The sequence below is a fragment of the Ursus americanus genome, chromosome 14 (genome assembly GCF_024610735.1).
Source record: "Ursus americanus isolate L20-20 chromosome 14, mUrsAme1.1.p, whole genome shotgun sequence".
Lineage (NCBI taxonomy): Eukaryota > Metazoa > Chordata > Mammalia > Carnivora > Ursidae > Ursus > Ursus americanus.
Window position 1 is genome coordinate 68,781,339 of NC_142140.1, and position 20,389 is coordinate 68,801,727.

The 20,389-nt window shown below is 39.9% G+C and overlaps 1 protein-coding gene and 1 non-coding gene across 2 annotated transcripts in view; both read right to left on the reverse strand.

The window, feature by feature from the left end:
- Positions 1-17,934, reverse strand: part of TEKT3 (tektin 3) — a 28,885-nt gene extending 10,951 nt beyond the window's left edge. The window contains exons 1-5 of the mRNA XM_045778183.2: positions 17,336-17,934; positions 14,552-14,635; positions 6,919-6,989; positions 3,101-3,244; positions 356-578 (exon numbers count right to left, since the gene is read on the reverse strand). Coding sequence (XP_045634139.2) covers positions 356-578; positions 3,101-3,244; positions 6,919-6,989; positions 14,552-14,635; positions 17,336-17,914 — 1,101 coding nt within the window. The 5' untranslated portion in view covers positions 17,915-17,934. The remainder of the gene's footprint in view (positions 1-355; positions 579-3,100; positions 3,245-6,918; positions 6,990-14,551; positions 14,636-17,335) is intronic.
- On the reverse strand, positions 1,440-1,543 carry LOC123779789 (U6 spliceosomal RNA). The gene has a single exon (XR_015726807.1). It is a non-coding gene; the product is annotated as a U6 spliceosomal RNA (small nuclear RNA).
- Positions 17,935-20,389: the final 2,455 nt, after the last annotated feature.

Here is a 20,389-nt window from a genome sequence, read left to right on the forward strand (position 1 = left end):
AGAAAACATTCCTACCATATGTTCTAATAATAAATTCACTTCCTAGTTACATACAGTGGTTCATTAAACTTTAATCATAATATTTTTGTTTCTATTAAATACTAGGAACCTTTCAGTGCATAGTGCATTCTTTGTATTCCAAAAACCAGTGGATTCCAATTTCATTTTGACACCTGGCTACCTGGCTAAAATAAATGGTGTGCTTTGTACTGTTTTTAATTTTTCTTCGTCCGTATGGCCAGGAGGTCATGCGCCTTACGGCATCTCTCCGGGAGTGGTGAGAGATTTGTGGTCCCAGAGCCCCCTGCTCTATCTCTCCAGGTCAGCTAAGGGGTACCACTGGCCCTTGATTTACCTTCGCTAAGTGAATCTGAATCTTATTTTTAGCATCTGCAGTCTCAGCAATGCGATTGGTGAAAGCCAAGTTCACTTTGTTGAATTGATTCCACATCTCGTTGGCAGTCACGACCAAGAGGTTTTGAATGTCGTCTCTTAGCTTGGCAGAGCCTGCTCGTTCACTTTGGGAACGGAGAATATTGTCATCTGTAAATTTGGCCCAGGACTCGGGCACTGAGACCCTGGAAAAAAAAGTAGAACCATACAATGGTGACAATGATGAATCGGCCTAGACCGTCTGTAGGCGATCATTCATTTTGTGAAAGGGGAAACCCTCTATCAATGAATCCTGGTTTATTGCATCAAACGTAAACATCAGAGGAAAGCTTATTTAAAACTTTTCTTAATTGTTCCTTGTTTTTCTGCTCAGTTTCTGTAAATCCAAAGCATACACTCAGTCCTCTGCCAATCAGCAGGGAGGGGGCAGGAGGGGGGAATGGATGAAGAATATGGGTATTTTGGCTTGTAAGAAATGTCTCTCACTGGCTCTATAAGCATGTGAGAAAATACCCAACTTCAGGACTAATCAAAGGAGTCCTAACGAAAACAGCAACATACTAATAACCCTTCCGCAGAACAGCAAAGACTGAAGAGAATGAGAATTATCTGGTGAGCATGTTTTTAAAAGATTTCTCTCATATCCTGCAGACAGGAATGTTGGATCGGTAGAACAATGCTAGAGGACAACATACAGCAAGATACTATCAAATGTGTATAACCCAGAAATTCCATTTATGGAAAATTTCTACTGAGATACACTTGGCATATAACATTGTATTAGTTTCAGGTAGGTGCGCAACATAATAATTTGATACACATCTACGTTGCCAATTGACTATCACAACAAATTTCATTAAGATCCATCACCATACATAGTTACAATTATTTTTTCTCCGGATGAAAACTGTTACGTTCTAATCACTGAATAACTTTCAAATACACGACATGGGATTGTTAACGTTCTACTCTCTGAATAACTTTCAAATACACAACATGGTATCGTTAACTACAGTCACGGAGCTCTACTTTACATCTCTAGGGCTAAAAATAAGGAGTGCTTCGTGAATTTGTGTGACATCCTTGCCCAAGACCCATGCTCATCTTTGCACCATTCCAATGTCAGTATATGTGCTACCAAAGCAAGCAATGTACAGATTTATCGTAAGGAAATAATGCACCCCAAAATGTATATGTGAGGACATTAATTTTCAGCAATATTTATGACTATCCTTGAAAAACTGAAAAGAGTCTCAGTGTCCAAAAGTGAAGTTGAGTAACTTATGGTACATTTAAATAAGTAATCCATATAACATGCAAACTTATACCATAGAATATTCTCACAGTGTTTTTGATATATCGTGAAATGAAAAATCAGACGGAGTATAGAAATAGTATGCGTGTAATGCCGTTCTTTAAACATATAAATCTCTTTCTACATGTGTGGAACAATTTTGGAAGGACTAACAGTTAACGTTAGGCATGGGGGCTTACAGGTGGCATTTCTTTGTTGAAATAATGGGATATCAAATAAGACTCTCACTGTTGACTAGAGGTGTTAGCTTGGGCCACAGTGACCCAAAATAACCCCCTACATGCTCCGTACCCTGACATTCCATGAAGGATGGCTAAAAATTCATGCTGGAAATAGAGGAGGCCCTTGGTGGAGGGCAAGGTGCTCAGAGTATGTGGTTTGATCACAGCACATCCCCTGCCCCAGAAGGAGAAGAGGAAGATGATTCTTGCTCACCTTAAGCCAAGTAAGGGGCATTTCAAGGGGACCACTTAGGACATAGGGTCTGAATCTGATTCACACTGAAGAATTTAAAAATCAAAGTTGACATATGCTGCTCCTATTTACAGGAGTGCTAAGAGACGGTGCTGCTTTGGGGGTGACCAGCCCCACAAAAGAGAATCCATGTGGGGGTCACTTTAAACGGGGGAGGGGCGTGAGCATGGGACGGAGAACAAGGGAACTCTCTGAGGTGACAAAAACATTCTTCATCTCGACCATGGTCATGGTTACACAGGCATAGAAAGTGTCAAAACTCACCAAAATGTACGCTCAGACCAAACACATTTTAGTGTAAGTGAATTTCACCTCAATCGATCAAGTTGATTTTTTTTAAGGGGACGGGCTGGAAAAAGACTGTGAACCCAAGACTGCATCCAGAGCCCTGGCAAAGAAACCATTGGTAGAACCAGTTTAACAAGCAGCTTGTACCCCACGGAATCCAGGGCATCCAACACACTGACAACACTTTATTTTCTTTACGCTTTTTCTGTGTTTTCTAGGTTTTCTGCTTCGAGTTGCTGTTATTTTCACAGCTAGAAATTCAAACAACAAATATTCTCTTTTTTTGAGCTTTTTAAAATATTTATTATTGAGGTACGGTTGACTTACAATGTCCTAGTACTTTCAGGTGTACAACACAGTGATCTGAAAATTCTCTATGTCACTCAGTGCTCACCACAATAAGTGTAAATGACAAATATTCTTTTACAAAACAATAGAGGAGGCAAGTGTCAAGGCCTGACTGAGGAATATGCATGCTTACTGAAAACTTGTCCAAAGCAGGGTGTGTCTTTTATCTTCCCCACATCTTCCCATGTTTTCCGTTTTAACCTGTAAGCTGCGTCATTTTGAAGGGGGAGAGAATGAATTAAATGACATCGAAATCATAGAAGTGGTTCGTGCCTGACTTACGTCGCATCAACCCTCTCCACTCCGCGAAAGTAGCTGACACCATCCGATGTGTTTCGTAGGTGGTGGCATTTATCGTCGATTCGGTAAGCCGCCTGTTTATCACTCAGGTCCTTCTCCAGCTCATGCTGGGAAGCTCGGTTAGCTCTGTAACACAGAGTGGGAAAATGGAGTTTCAGGTTTAGGAAACAATTTGATATGAGGAAGAGAAATTGCCCTTCTGTGCTAGGACCCACCCACTACTGCTGTCTGTGTCTCTCCTCTTTCACACAATGTCCAGTTTCCCAATTAAAAGGAGCCTCCGCTGGAGATGTCCATACATACGAGTAATTAGAAACCTGTCCACAATGCCCCTCCCATGGTATGTGGTAGAGCTTGGAGGAGAAGAGGTGTAGATAAACAGAAGGTGGATATCTGGAGCCCCGGGGCTGGGACCCATCTTCCTAACACAAACACTGTTCCAGAAGGGACACTGGTTTAAAGTAATCTGTCCACATCTGTGCCTCTCTTTCCTTCTTCTTTTTCCTCTTCTATACCCTAATTCCCCCATTCTTTGAGTGCAATTCCCCCAAGAAGTTCTGAGACATTTATAGCCAGCCTCCCTTCAAATATGGATGAAGGGCCACAGGTGGTCACGTGGGACCTAAGAAGTTTGCCAGAAGATAGAAACCAGTGTCAATATTGAGCTCTGGGGCAGGAGACAGAGTGCTTGAAAGGAGATCAGGAATCAGGGGCCCCCAGGCTCATCTGCCCCAATAGCCACCCTCCTAGGAAGGAAGAGGCTCTGAGATGCATGCTGTTCCCTGCCCTGCCAAACAGAGGGACACCTGTCAGCTCACTACCAAAAAGATAGGCCCATGGAGTAAGCATGGGTGACAGGCGAGCCACGTCTTTACTCATGCAGTAGCTGATTCAACAAATAATTACTGAGTGTCTACTACCTGTTAGGTACTGTTCAAGCCTGAATGCATCAATGGACAAAGCAAATATCTCTTCTCTAAAGAAGCTTACACTCTACAGGAAGGACACAGGCAATACCCCTAATGAATAAGCAAATCGTGTGGTTTGTTAGCAGAACAATGCAGAAAACAAAGCAGAAAAAAGGAAACAAGAGTGTGAGTGATGATTTAAATAAGATGGCCAGAGTAGGACTCTTTGAGGAGGCAATGTTTGAAAAAAGACTTGCAGGAAGAAGAAGTTGATCACGCAGGACCTTGTTGGAGGACATTGGAAGGAGTCAAGTTTTCCTCTGAGTGAAGTGAGAGACCACTGACTTATAATTTTAAAGCATCATTTGGTGCCGGGTTTAGAACAGATTGCAGGGGACAGGGAGACCCGTTAGTGGGTAGGTACAATTAGCCAGGTGAGAGGTAGATAGTAGTGGCTTGGACCGAGAGGGTAGCAGTGAGGGAGGGGACAAGTGTTCAGATTCTCAGTATGTTTTAAAGAGAGCCAAGAGACTCCCCCAGGAGATTAAACATTAGTTGGGGAGGAGAGGTGAAGCTGAGTAATTGGAGCAGAATTCCATCAACAGAGGTGTGCAGGTAGGCTGGGGAGAAGACAGAAGTTCATGCAACACACTGAGCTTGAGCATCCATTAAACAGCCAAGTGCAGATACCAAGGAGGTCGCTGGAATTTGGGAGAGAGGTCTGGGATGGAAATAAAAATTGGGCAATCATTAGCACATAGATAGTATTTGAAAAAGCAGGACAACAAGATGATCATCATTTCAGTGTTTCTGGCACCCAAAATGGTCTTGGCATCCAGAACCACTTGCTAAAGCCTACATTGAATTGAATAGATTAATTCCAGCTGCAGCTTCCCCTTAGCTTAGCTCATACCTAAGTCACTTGACCTATCAGAGCTCATCTCTTTGTGTGAAACAGAAATGACGGTAGCAACACGCCAGTAGCCTGCATTTTGTGAATCCTGAAACACTTCTGTGAATTCTAAAACATGTGCAAGAGAGGAAAGATGAGAAAGCTACCTCCCCTTGTTATTTTTGTGTTCAATCTCCCATCTCAATGTTATTGTGTTGAAACTCTGGGATTAAAGGCCTTTCTCATTTGTGGTCTGGGACCAAGATGCCCCATAGTCTTCCTCTCTTGGGCTGACACACCCTTGACTTGTCTGACCTTACTTCAGAACCTCCTTAAGGAAAGCGCTTGAGGCAGCACCCCCTCCACCTGTCTTATAGCCCAAGATGGGAAAAATCTTGGTTGCCATGTTGATGCCTAACGACATTCCATTTTCAACTGAGGTCCAAACTGAGGCCTTCATTGGGTGTTCCAAAGCACATAGAGTTGAAAAGCCCTCCTCCCATCGCCTTCCCTGGACCAAGCCCAATGACCTCGGTAAGGACCCCATAAATCCCAGAGAATCCATCCCAGGAAACGAGGTAGGCATTTTATCCACTGCATATTAAATGAAAACCAAGGTCTTTAAAGGATCACCAATGAAGATTCCACACAAGTGCAGACATGGAGCCAGAACTTTCTGCAAAGACCTGAACAGGTCCGGGAATGAGGTGGTTTGTAACAGAGACTGATATGAAGATGTGGTGTTCTAGAGTAGAACAATCTGAGCAAGAAGAATGAAGAACGTGGAGGAGGAGCTGCAGATTTTAGTTATAAAACAAAATAGGAATAGGAACTGGACCCAAAGAAAACAGAACAGACCCCATTCTGTGAACCACACTAAGCTGTGGTTCTGTGATTTCTAGGGAGCAGAAGCCAAAAAGTAGTATCAGAACTGTACTGTCTTGTATTTATAGCTCAGGTAAACTGTACAGTTAACCAAACCATGGGTAGTCAGTCTTCCTTAACTAATCTTCTACCTATTCTCAACACTGCTATAGACCCCTTCCAAACACAGCGAGAGAGATCCCAGCCATCTAAACCTCGGTGACCTGCAGAGTATCAACCCTGATGGGTACAGTGGGCAAACAAAGCAAGCAGAACTGATACCTCTCTAACACTTACTCCTTTTGGGGTCTCACACGTTATCCTTGACAATGTCAGCAGAAGCAGAAGCATCCTTTCCTTTGGGTGACATATTTGATGCTGCTTTCCATGGCCATAGCCAGATGAACATTCATCTTTCTAGTGATGTTAGGAAAGACACTCAGCCAATGTGTCTTCTATGCTGACAGCTGTTCTCGTTGCTTAAGACCTTCCTTTGATTATTATTCTCCCCTGCCCCAATCCCTACCGTAAATATTAAGTACCTACTATCTACTGTTGTCAAGAAAAGGGGGATTTGTATTCTGGGAGAGAGTAGGATGGGTGAACAATTACAGGGCTGCCATGGTGTGACCAGAGCACCAGGGAGCAGGTACCAGGGTCCCTGGGAAATCAGAGAAGGCTGAGTCTTAGAGAAGCTATGGGAATAATCATCACAATGAGCCACAGTTCATTACTCTTCCAGCTGTCGGGCTGAATACATACAAGTCAATCTCTCCTCAAAGAATGAAAGTCTTTTGAGTTAAAAGAAATCTTAGCCATGCTCCAACTTAGGGCAGAAATCCTTTCTGTAGCATCTCAAAATTATTTTTTTAAGATTTTATTTGTATATTTGAGGGGCGCCTGGGTGGCACAGCGGTTAAGCATCTGCCTTCGGCCCAGGGCGTGATCCCGGCGTTATGGGATCGAGCCCCACATCAGGCTCCTCTGCTATGAGCCTGCTTCTTCCTCTCCCACTCCCCCTGCTTGTGTTCCCTCTCTCGCTGGCTGTCTCTATCTCTGTCGAATAAATAAATAAAATCTTAAAAAAAAAAAAAAAGAGAAAGATCTTAAATTGTATATAGAGTTAAAGGTCTTACGCAAGTTGAGCAATGGCCTTATCCAAATGCAGCTTCATCCTTTCTTGACAACACAGAATAATATCAACTTCCTACTCAATTGAGAAAAAAAAAACACATTAATGTTTTCATCATCGGATATAACATCCAAAGTCAACAGCGTAAGAAAACATCGACAAAGAAAACCGTTCCTGGAAAAATAGTCGAGTAAAACAAGAAAACAATTTTTACACGCACTTATTTACCTCTCTGCCCTCACGGTACTGCAATCTAAACATTAGACTCAGTTTCACCCCCTTTATAGGGCTACTGGAAAATTATATTATGGGACAAGTTGAGAAAGGAGTAGAACTGAGGATTTGTCTTTTTTTTTTTTAATCTCTGTCCCTTAACTAAAACAATATAACAATAAGTTAATAAATAAATTCTGGTGATGTGTAGGGTTGAACTTAATGCAGGCTTCTTTTATATTAACTATTCTTCCAAGACAAAGTAAACTGGGGAGGGAAAGGGGCAAAAAAGGACTTCCCCCTGGCAGTGCATATGTCCTCAATAGATCCAGCTCTTGGGTCCAAATGGAAACTTGACTTCCACACAGGGAGGCCAGCCCTCCCTCTGTTGCCTGTGCCCCGCAGCTTAGCTCCTACACTCATACAAACACGTTTGTACGCCGCTCTGCTTGACCACACGCATGGCATTCTGATGCCTCGAGGATATATACACTATGACATAGCATGCATTGTATCAGAGATGTTTGAAGTAAACAGTTTTTGCTCCCCTCTGTAATTCATATTCACATTAGAAAGTCTAGAAATCCAAAATAGCACCAAGAAGACATTGAAAAAGTACACATGGTCACTGTTTTCACTTTTCAAGCACAGAATGATCACACTATAGGTATTGTTTTGTGGCCCGCCTTTCCATTTTATTTATTTATTTTTTTTTTAAGATTTTATTTATTTTTTCAGAGAGAGCAGGGGCAGAGGGAAAGGGAGAAAGAGAATCTCAAGCAGACTCCCTGTTGAGTGCAAGCCCATGCCGGCCTCGATCTCATGACCCTGAGATCATGACCTGAGCTGAGATCAAGAGGGGGATGGCCGGGGCGCCTGGGTAGCACAGTCGTTAAGCGTCAGCCTTCAGCTCAGGGCGTGATCCCGGCGTTCCACGATCGAGTCCCACATCGGGCTCCTCCGCTATGAGCCTACTTCTTCCTCTCCCACTCCCCTGCTGTGTTCCCTCTCTCGCTGGCTGTCTCTCTGTCATATAAATAAATAAAATCTTTAAAAAAAAAAAAAAAGAGTGGGACGTTTAACTGACCGAGCCACCTCGGGTGACCCTCACCTTTTCATTTTAAACCCGAACATCTTCCCATGACATTAAACTCTACCATGATGAACAACCTCAGTAAATGTTTACACACCACCAAAGGGTGTGATTTTCCCCAGGTTTTGACAAATACAGCCAATTGCCTTCAGAGAAGTCGTACCCATTTACAACAATAAATGAGAGTACGCTTCCTCACCTCACCTACTAAGAGGTCATTACCAAATCCTCTCCATTTTTGCCAGTGTGATAGGACCCCTCCCCCAAACAACAAACTTCGTGAAATTTGCAGGTTAATATTTTAACTATATATTTGCTCATCATTCAACTTTCTTCTTTTGTGAATTACCTGCTTCTGCACTTTTTCTGGTTTTTTCTTATTAATTTATAAGGATTCTTTTTTTTTTAAAGATTTTATTTATTTATTTGACAGAGAGAGAGACAGCCAGCGAGAGAGGGAACACGAGCAGGGGGAGTGGGAGAGGAAGAAGCAGGCTCATAGCGGAGGAGCCTGATGTGGGGCTCGATCCCACAACGCCAGGATCACACCCTGAGCCGAAGGCAGACGCTTAACTGCTGTGCCACCCAGGCACCCCAAGGATTCTTATATTTAAAATTCAATCATTTCCTATCATAGATGTCATAAATATATACATAAGTATATATAATATAAAAATATATGTACATTCTAAACCAGTTTGCCCCTTGCCTATTTTTGCATAGCGAGTTTGACATGTAGACATTCATGATTTCTATGATGTCAAGTTTATTAAATATCCTCTTTTGGTCTCCACTTTTGTTCATTTGATTTTAAAGGTCTTCCCCACTCCAATATCAATTACTACTCAACTATATAGTCTTATTCTTTCTTTGCTTCACATGAAAATATTAAATATGCCTGGAATTCATTTCAGTGATAACCCTACCAACTCATCCTTTGATCCTCTGAATTAATGGAGTAAGTGAAATACTACATTCCCACCTCATGTTGTCATCAAGGCTCCCCCTGTCCTTACAGGTAGCAAAGCTTTCTTGCACATTCTCACCATGGGGTGTGCATCAGTCTTTGTTTTTGGTGTTGTTCAATCCTCAACTTTCTCTATGGTTTGGTGTGTGTGTGTGTGTGTGTGTGTGTGTGTGTAGCTATTTCACTAAGGTGTTGCCAAAGGCATACTGCTTCGAAAATACTACTCAACACCCAAAATCCTAGTGAGCTTTTATACTATGAATACACAATGCCTATAGTGGGAATTTCTGGGACTTTAATGGGAAAAAATGCATTTAATGAAACCCTTGCTATAAAAAATATTCAACAATAATTTCTATATTTGAATTTAAATAACATCATATGATAAATGTCAGATGGTTGGGGCAGAAGGGTTCATGGAAATAGGGAATGCCTACAACCAAAGACCTTTGGAACTGTCTCCAGTGTTAATTTATCTATTAATCTGTACTCAAGGTTCATCTGACTTTAAAAAGTTCAAGGAGTTAGCCTGGTCTGGGAGGACCAAAAAGATGGTACCCTGATCAATCCCCCAAGGGAAGCCATTCTGTAAGAATTTGGTGAATATCACTGATTGAATGTAAAAGTCAACAGAACTCATGAGAAAATATTTCAATGCTGCCACCTTCTTCAAAAGCAGGCCTTTTAAGGCTACTTCTTTTCTTTGCCAAAGTTTATTTAGTTTATTCCAAAAAATTAGACCAGTGTTGGTTAAAAGAAAAGATATGCTAATATCACTACTGTGAGTGACCTAAGGATACACTCATTACTTGAATTAGTTGGCAATGAAGGCACCCCTCAAATGATGAATCATTACTTGAAGTGCAGATTTAGGTATTTTGAGATAAAGTAACCTCTGCTACTGGTCTAAAAACTATTAAACCTCTAGGGGTGCCTGGGTGGCTCAGTCGTTAAGCATCTGCCTTCGGCTCAGGGCGTGATCTTAGGGTCCTGGGATCAAGCCCTACATCGGGCTCCTCCGCTGGGAACCTGCTTCTTCCTCTCCCACTCCCCCTGCCTGTGTTCCCTCTCTCGCTGGCTGTCTCTCTCTCTGTCAAATAAATAAATAAAATCTTTTAAAAAATTAAAAATAAAAATATTAAGCCTCTAAAGCAGTGGTGGTGGTTGTTTAAAAAATAGATTTATTGAGCTATAATCATGTACAATAGAACTCATGTATTTGTATCATTCAATGGTTTTTAGTATATTCAGAGTTATGTAACCATCACCAGAACCAATTGTAGAATATCCTCATTACCCCCCCAAAGAAACAATATACCCCTTCCCTGTTACTCCCAATTTATAACCTCCTGAGCCTGCTTCTCCTAGGCTACCACTAATCTACTATAATCATGGTGGAAGAGTGGAAATAATGTCTATAGATTTCCCTAATCTGGCCACTTCGTAGAAATGGAATCCTACAATGTGCAGTCCTTTGTGACTGACTTCTTCACTTAGCATAAATTTCCAAGGATCATCCATGTAGTAGAATGTCTCAGCACTTTTTATGGCTAAATAACATTCTATTGACGGTTACACCACATTTTATATATCACTCATCAGCTGACGGACATTTGTGTTGTTTCTAAATGGCTGTTATGAATAGTGTTGCTATGAACATTCGTGTACAAGTTCTTGTGCGGGCGTGAACTTTTTTTTTCTCTTGGTCAGATACATAGGAGTGGAACTACGAATCATATGGCAACTCTATGTTTAACTGTTTTCCAAAGCAGGTGCATCCTTTTACACATTCTCACCAACACTTGCTATGAACTATGTTTCTGAGCATAGACATCCGATGGGCTGTGAGGTGGTAGTCCATTGTGGTTTTGTTTGCATTCCTTGATGAACTAATGATGAGCATTTCTACTGTCCTTATCAGCCATGTGTGTATTCACTTTGGAGAACTCTCTGTTCAAATCCTTTGCCTATTTTAAGTTGGGTTATTTGGGTATTTTTCGCTTTAGTTTTAAGAGTTCTTTATATATTATAGATACAAGTCCCTTATCAGATATATGATTTGAGAAGATTTTCTTCCATTCCATGGATTGTCTTTTCACTTTGCTGATGATGTTCTTTGAAGTACCCAAGTTTGTCATTTCAATGATGATCAATTTCTCGCTTTTTTCTTACATTGTATTTGCTTTGTGCTTTTGGTAGCAGATTTAAGAAATGATTGCCTACTCCAGTGTCACAAATATTTATGCCTATGTCTTCTTCTAAGAGTTTTACAATTACAGCTCTTACACTTATGTCTTTGACCCACTTTTATTCAATTTTTATATATGGTGTGACGTCGAAGTCCAACTTCAGTCTTTGGCACACAGACATCCAACCGTCCAATCACCATTTGTTGAGAGTATTCCTTTCCCATTGAATCGTCTTGGCAACCCTTGTTGAAGATGAATTGACTGTAAAAGGGAGGGTTTATTTCTGGATTCTCAAATTCTATTCCATTGATCTATATGTCTATCTTTATTGCCAGCACTACTGTCTGGGTACTGTAGCTTTGTAGTAAGTTTTTAAATCAAGAAGTGTGGGTGCTCTTTCTTCTTTTTCAATATTATTTTGGCTATTCTGAGTCCCTTGAATTTCCATGTGAATTTCAGGATCAGCTTGTCAATTTTTACAAAGAAGTCAGCTAGGATTTTGATGAGGATTCTGTTGAATCTGTGGTCCATGTTGGGACGTACTGCCACCTTAACATTATTTAAGTCTTCTAGTACATTCACATGATATGTCCGCTTATTGAGATCTTCATTAACTTCTATCAGCAATATTTGGTAGTGTTTCTGAACTCTGGCTCTTCATTAAAATTAAATGGGGAATATTTTTAATACCAATGCCTTGCTCCCACTCCAGACTTGAATCACAATCTCTGGGTGTGGGACCCAGTCATTGATGTTTTTAAAACCTTCCTCAAGTGATTCTAAGGTTCAGCCAGGTTTGAGAGCTAGATTAATACACTAGAAGTAGTAAAGTCAAAAAAAAAAAAAGAAAGAAAACGTCTTTTAAATACCAAGAGATATTCTCATGAAGTTAAGAATTGTTAGAACCAATGTATCATTTACTTGATACAAAACATCTCAGGATCGGTGAGAACAATAGGCCAGGGGATATTTGCCGGTAAATTCTTCCCCCTTTAGAATGACTGAGTAGATAAGAGATTATTTCAAGATGGGAGATTCATCAGAGGCAGGGAAGGAAGAAACAGCAGATTATCGACCCATCCCCATAAAGCTACTTGATTCAGGATCTTGTTCCTAATCACTCATGTGCAGCAACAGGCACTGTAGCTTTTACAAAATAGATTGCATAGCCTGTTGTGTAGTGGCCAAAACTTTCCTGAATTTATTATTTCCACTCAAATTTCTTTCGGAGAACCACACAGTAGAGGAAAGCAAAAAGCAAAGAAAAAAAACTTCTACTTATCATGCATAATGCAATAGGTCACTAAAAATAATTTAATGCAACGTTAAAAGGGACCCTGATGACTTATGAGGATAATATTACTGATGACCAACTTGCTGGCTCATAATATTTACTTTCTTACCAAGGATTCTTCTTCTTTTTTTTTTTTTTAACCAAGGACCAATCACAGAAAGGCAAACGGGTGAGACCCAGCCATGCTGGTTCAGGGATAGTGAGTTGATTTCCTGCTGCAGAAATTCAGCAAGTCAGAGTAGGAAATGGGACTGAGAGGAGTGAGAGGCAGTCAATGGAAGGTCATAGACATTTCGGAGTCAAGGAAGAGTTTCTAGCGGCTGGAACCACTGGTGATCATGGTAGTACAGAAGCAAGTGAAGGGGAAGATATTTGGGGATTTCACATTAACCAGCACTGAAGGAGGAAAGGATGGTTTTGAATAATGGTTGGAGAGAACAGAATGGAAAGGAGAGGAACAATCTATAGGAACCGGAAACTGATTACAAAAAGGTGGAGAGAGTCAGCAAGCCATGCCACAAGTGATTGGAGAACTTTGGTACCATCAGTAGGAAGGGGAAGGCAGACAGCATGGGGGTAGAAGGAAAGTATACTTTTAGGCTTCATGAATATGAACCAAAAAGGGGAGGGAGGGGTAGCAGGCTTACCAACATAAATACGTTTGACAGGGACTTAGGGACAAAGAACTGATGCATAGTAGAGTGTCTGGCCTGAAAAACAGATTAGGAAGGGCTGAGGCACGTAGTGGCTGAAATCCTAAGGAATGGCACAGATCTTGTGGGAATAAGTCTGGCAAATGAAGGCCAGAGAACTTAGACCTAAGTCACACTTAATTGGTGGAGGTGGAAGAGAGCTTAGCGGGAGAATCAGCACAGTAGTGCACATATCACTGTCGGCTTCTGGATGACAATTTGGCTATAGAGCAAAACCTCCCAAAAGCATCTGCCTTTTGACACATCCATTACATTCCTTGAAAAGTGTCCTAAGGAAATAATCAGAAATACATAGTTATCAATAATAATATTTTTGTACACCGCCGTGTTATTAAAATAGCAAGAAAACAACAGGTGGACTGAGATAGGGAAACTATTCAAAAAGAGAGGATTGATTTTTTTTTAAATAGTAGCACTTTCACATTGTGGAACACAGCATAACCATTAAAATCATGCATGTTGTGTGTATATATATATATATATACATAATGCTATAGGAAAATTACCCCAACACAATTCTTAAATGAATAAAGTGCTTCTAGAAGATGAATGGGCAGAGCACACAGGATTCTTAGGGAAGTGAAACTACTCTGTATACTACAATGATGGGTATGTCATTATACCTTTGTCCAAACCCATGGAATCTACACCACCAAGGGTATACCAGACTTTGGATGACAATGATGTATCATCGTAGGTTCATCAATGGTGACAAATGTACCACTCTGGTGGGGGATGTTGGTAATGGGGGAGGCTGTGCCCTAGCAGGGGCTATATGAAAAACCTTTAGGCCTTACCCTCAATTTTGCTGTGAACCTAAAACTGTTCTAAAAAAAAAAAAAAACTTAAGTCTTTAAAAAGAACGGTGCTGCCTTCCCTACAACCATATTTAAGAATAAACATCAATGAGCATTTATCCAACCAAAAAAAGCACAGTTTTTCTCTTTCTTTAACCTAGTCTGTATCTTTTGAATTCTATGAACATCTATTCAATGAACACCTATTACTTTTATAATAAAAGAAAATCTTTTCTAAATGCTATAAACATTTGATACTATAACCTCTTACTTAAAATGGCTTCATATAACATAATTTTTTTTTTTTTGGTCTCTTTCAAAACATTAAGCACATGTCTGCAGCTACATTTCTTGTTATTGACCACACTTACCGTCAAGAGTTCAGCTTCCACTTCGTCGTGAACTAGATCGATCCCCATTCTCTTCTCTCGATGAAATAGACATTCTCGGGCTACCTACAGATACACGAATAATGGAAAAACACTAATACAAAGTAACTGAAATCATTGACGAGCAGCTCTAAGGATCTGGTTCTAAAACAAGTCAACAGATACTCCCAATACCGACTTACCAACTCTTCGAGCCATTTTGTCGAAAATCCGCCATGAGACCCACCATAACAACTAAATAAATCCTTATTGCTAGTTAAAAGGTAAGCATTTGTTCTTCAAAGTGGTTTGGAAAAAAAATTCTAATCTGGAAAAGTGACACAATCAAGCATATGGCATTTACTAGATTCCTACAAATTGGCATCTGAGAAAATTACTTAGCATTAATTTCTTCTACAGAAATAAGAACCTGAAACATAGTTTTCAAGATATTATTTCCAAATATTTTCTACTGAGATGAGTGAGGAAGAAACAAATTATTATCTTTAAAGATGCCAAAATATTTGTGCTTCCAAAAATCCACGTGATTACTTTTTTTTTTAAAGATTTTATTTATTTATTCGACAGAGAGAGACAGCCAGCGAGAGAGGGAACACAAGCAGGGGGAGTGGGAGAGGAAGAAGCAGGCTCCTAGCGGAGGAGCCTGATGTGGGGCTCAATCCCACAACGCCGGGATCACGCCCTGAGCCGAAGGCAGACGCTTAACCGCTGTGCCACCCAGGCGCCCCCCACGTGATTACTTTTAAGTACCATTTAATGTTTTCCTAATTACAAAAGTAGGGTGCCTTACCCATTAAAGAGAAAAAATATAGAAAAGTAGAAAATGATTTAGTCATACTCCTATCACTGTTTTGTTTGCTGTTTATAACAAAACAGAGGTTGTAATGTCCTTACAGTTTTATATTATGCCTTTTTAGGATTGACATTAAATGGTAGGCTCCGATCATAAAATATTCTTTGAGACAAAGTGTGCTAATGACTCCAGTGGAAAACAGCTTGGATTGCTAACAATAAATTATGTATGAAAGAACATTATGCAAATGTTAAAATGCTTTTTTCAAAAACTATTTCATGACATGGAATGATGGTATAATGTTAATTTTTTCAGCACAAAATAAAATAGTACATACACTGTAATCTGGACAACATATTGTTGAACAAAATCTTTGAGTGAATGTATATTTTTTAATAGTAAAACTCATTTACTAGAAGACGAATTGATGAGTTGAAGGGAACTCTGATTATTTTCATGTATATTACTAAACTGCTTTTTGTAAGTTTCTACTAACCTACTGTCTACTAGGCTTCTACGCATCTTACCAGCTACAGAGAAAGGTATCCATCTTTTTCACTTTGGCCAACTCTAGATGTCATCAGTTTCCACTGTCGCAAGTATGATACACCAAAGATGGATCCCTCATTGATTTAATTTACTTTTTTTTATTAGGGAATTTTAACTTTTTTTCTTATGTTAGTTGATCACCTGGATTTTCCCTTTTGAGATGTATCTGTTTATGTGACTAATTCTAATTTTAATCAGGACCTTCGTACACTGTGCTGGTAGTAAATACTCGAACACAGAACATTTGGACACGAAATGCAGAAAAAAATAGAAATTAGACCTGTCTCACTGAAAGGAAGAAACTGGATGTCCTCCAGAAATTCAGAGGGTAAGCGGCTATCATTTTAAGGATACTCTAAAGTGAAGTGGGTAAGGTGGGGTGCAGAATAGACCAGGAATCCTCAAAATGAGCCAGAGCACGAAGGGCTTCTGAACCTGAAAATCATCTCATGATGAGTTAATTTAAAAGAACGTCATTCGAGAAATCCTTTCTTGGGATTTCTGGTGGTTGTGTGTATTTGTGTGTGCTTGTGTTTGGTGGGGGACAGGGCGAAGGGTGCGGAATAAGAAGTAACAATGTTCAGGGGTCTCCAACAAACTCTTCTACCCACTAGACTTCTAGCTCCTTAATTCTCTGAACTCTTCTGCTACAGATGCCATAATAAAGACCACGGCAAATGCTTATCCTATGGGAAATAGGTCATACAAACACGAAGAAAAATGGTGTTTGCTTCATCAATATATATACACCTTCTGAAATAATTTCTGTAACTTGTGCATCTTCAAATACAGAATGTCTTCTTTCAATGGTGGTGGGTTGAATGGGGTTGGAGTCCCCCCCAGTCACACACTCAGTGGGGAGAGCGGTAGCCAGAGGCCAGCAACAAACTAAAATGCTGCCTCCATGACCTTAACGACTGGCTTAACCTCAGGCCCATTTCCCTATTCAATCAAACTCGCCCCATTTCCAAAGATGGTCTCACTGATCATTTCACTGTGCCTTAAAAAGGAATCATAATATATGCACAGGAGGCATTTCATGACACAGATTAAAAGAATAGTACTTTTCCCCCTCAAATATTATATACGGTAATCCAGGGACAGCAATGCCCAGGCAGCCTTTTTAATAAATGGGAAGATGGCATTCTCAACATAAAACACTGTGGACCCTAAGGGTGTCTCTCTAATTAACCTCCTTTGCTTTGCATTCGGATTCTTTCTACTTAAATGATTGTTCTGCAGAATGTGTAAAACAGGTCATGGTTTTACAAATTACTGAAAGTAGTTACAGATGTACAAATAGGAGGTTGGCTTCTATAAGTAAAATGAAACATAATTCGACAGATAATAACCACAGTAATTCAACCAGTGGATTATAATCATACAAATATGTAGTGTCTTTTATCATAAGGTCTTATATTTACCTGAAGAGGGGCTTCTGTCTCCATCAAAGCCCTGTCCAATTTTTTCTTAACATCAGTGAGTTCATTTGTCTCTCCAATCATTGCATCCAACTCATGAGTGATTTCAGATTTCCAAAATCCTATGTCATTGACTCGTTCTCCCAAATTCTGGGTGGAGTCTGCTTGAGTTTTTCTTGTTTGCTGATATTTGTCTTGAATCAGGCGAGATGTGTCTACCCTTAGTCTCTCTGAATTATGTCGGGAAGTGTTGGATTCTAGATAGTTGGTTAAATTGGACCTGTACCAATCATCAGCAGTGTACCTTGTGAAAAGAGTGGTTCTATTGGAAACAAAGGGAAGCATGGTGCTCTCGCACACCTTCTGGGATCTGGTGCAGTACGGACCCAAGGTCGGCAAGTTGGACGCTACTTTGTAGTATGTGCTTGGTCTCCAAGGAAGGCTTAAGGTATGGGTTAAATTGTCGTGGGGGAAGCGGTCCCTATAGCTTGATGCCATAGTACTGATGGCTGGTAGAAAGTTGGTTGGTGTTGGTCTAGGGTGGGCATAAGTTGCTGTTAACGTAGAACCTAAAGGCTCCATGATGCTCAAATACTATTTGTAAATCTCTCCTGTTTAAAAGAGGGGGGTGTAAAAACAGACAGTCACATAAATTAACCTTTGGTGAAAATTTACAAATAAAAGCTACATTTGACTTTTAGTAGCGGTATTCCCTAACATAGTAGGTATTTGTTCTAATTTGATATCCACCTTTACCAGTGATAATATGTCCCAAGAATATTTTTTTCCACCTCTGTTTCTAGAATATACTAAAAATTATATTTTTTTAGACTGGCAACTTGAATTTCTGAAATTCTTTAAAATTACGATTTAAATTTACGTTATTATTATCTTGTAACAAATCTAAATTAAGAGCCTAAACTATGCATTTTAACAGGGACTCAAATCTTGGCTCTGCTGTTTACTAGCTGGGAGGCATTGGGCAAACTACTTAACCTATCTGTGCCTCAGTTACCTCATCTCTAAATTGGGAATAATAGTAGTAGTTACTTCTCTGGGTTATTATGAGAGGTATTAACAGCAAGGTATTACTTGGCAGTATTTCCCCTACCAAGTCATCCTAAATGAGCACAAAACCTGTATAACAACAGTGTGCTTGGTAAGCAAACATCGCTCAAGGCAAATACCTGGCTCCCTTCTCTTGGCAACTTGCCATCTCTGGGCACCTCCAATATAGACATTCTAGGGCAGTTATAAGGGCTAAGTAAGACAATGCTAAGTATTTGGAATACTTATCACAGTTCTGGCCTCAAAATAAATGTCCAATAAATGTGAGCTTTTTAAACTACTAATCCACAAGACTATATAAAGTAAAAGATAAATATGCATCCTGCCCCCAAAAGTGAACACTTTGAACATTGAATAGTTCATCAATAGCTGTTTCTTTCCAGATTTTTCCTATTATATGCCAACATATGTATCGTTTTTAAAGCTACCTTAAAAATGCATCTACTTATATGCCACTTATACATATAAACAGAGCCTTTTAAATACAAATATATGATTATCTTAATCATTATATGTATTATTTAGAACACACATTTTTAAATATATATATATTTCTTTTTTTTTTAAGGTTTTATTTATTTATTTGACAGAGAAAGACACACAGCGAGAGAGGGAACACAAGCAGGGGGAGTGGGAGAGGAAGAAGAAGGCTTCCCAGCGGAGCAGGGAGTCCGATGCGGGGCTCGATCCCAGGACCCTCGGATCACACCCTGAGCCGAAGGCAGACGCTTAACGACTGAGCCACCAAGCACCCCATTAAAAATATATATTTCTGCCCTCTCCCCCTGTTAGAACTTATAGATGTACTTCATCCTTTTTACTGGTTGAAAAACATTCTATTGTCTAGAACTTTTGGTTATTGTTAGCCCAGAAAGTCAAGATGCCACAGCTTATGACATACTTTTCAGCATGTAAACATCATTCTGTTTGGGGGTTAATATTTATGGACCCATTTACTGAAAAGGAAAAATAAATCAGATCCAATTCTATAACCATCTCAGAAAAAAAAAAAATCATTCGATGAGTATTTAAATAGCTATGTCTAGAGGCCTTTGGTCCCCAAACCACAAAATAATCTATTTGTAGACTTGTGGTCAAATTGAAACACACTCATTCCACATGTGGTGGAACAGCTGCCCGCTGCCATGGTGGTGGCCCACACAACCCTAGCTCCCTGACCTTTTCCTAATTCTTCCCTTCCTCAGTCCCCAGATACCTTGTACTGGCCAAGCTTAGGAGTGTGGTGGTGAAAAAGAAACCTTAATAATCACTTGCTGTTCTTCCCCTCAGTTTGAAAGTTAAACACTGTTTTTCAAAAATGCAAATTCAAAGCAACTTGAGACCTTAGGATTCTCATGGCTACTTTCAGTTCTAACCTCTTCTCCAGTCAAATCTAGAAATAATCTTGTCAGTTTTCTTTCAGCAAGAAACTTCAAGTGGGCTTTGGGCCACTCTTACTTGGATTTTCTTAATTCTTGACAATAAAAGCTAGAGACTCACTTGGTCCTTCAACCAAGGAATTCCAAGTGTAGAATTACCACATATATTTACCCAACACCTATTATGTTGAAGTCTTGAGGCATCTAAACCCATGTTTGTCAAACCATGAGTCACCTACCATGAGTGGTGATTTGTGAAATGCAAAGGTTCATAAGCCAGAGGAGACATATGGATTGAGAAATTCAATACGGTTTACAAAAGTTTCCAGTGATATATTTTTTAATTAGGGATGGGATATAATTTAAAATCTGGAATCTGAAGCATAAAGCTCCATTGTTTAAAGTTCACAGATGTAGAGCTCCTCGTGTGCGGCAGTAAGTTTCACATGGAGACACAATATTCTACACAAGAAACAACGTTCTATACAATTACACAATGAAAGTTCTAGCTCCAGCCAGCCATATTATAAGTCATTCAGGAAGACTGATTAAAAGGCAATAGCATGGCAACATGTTATATTTTGGGTCATTATTGGTCAAGGAAACTGAG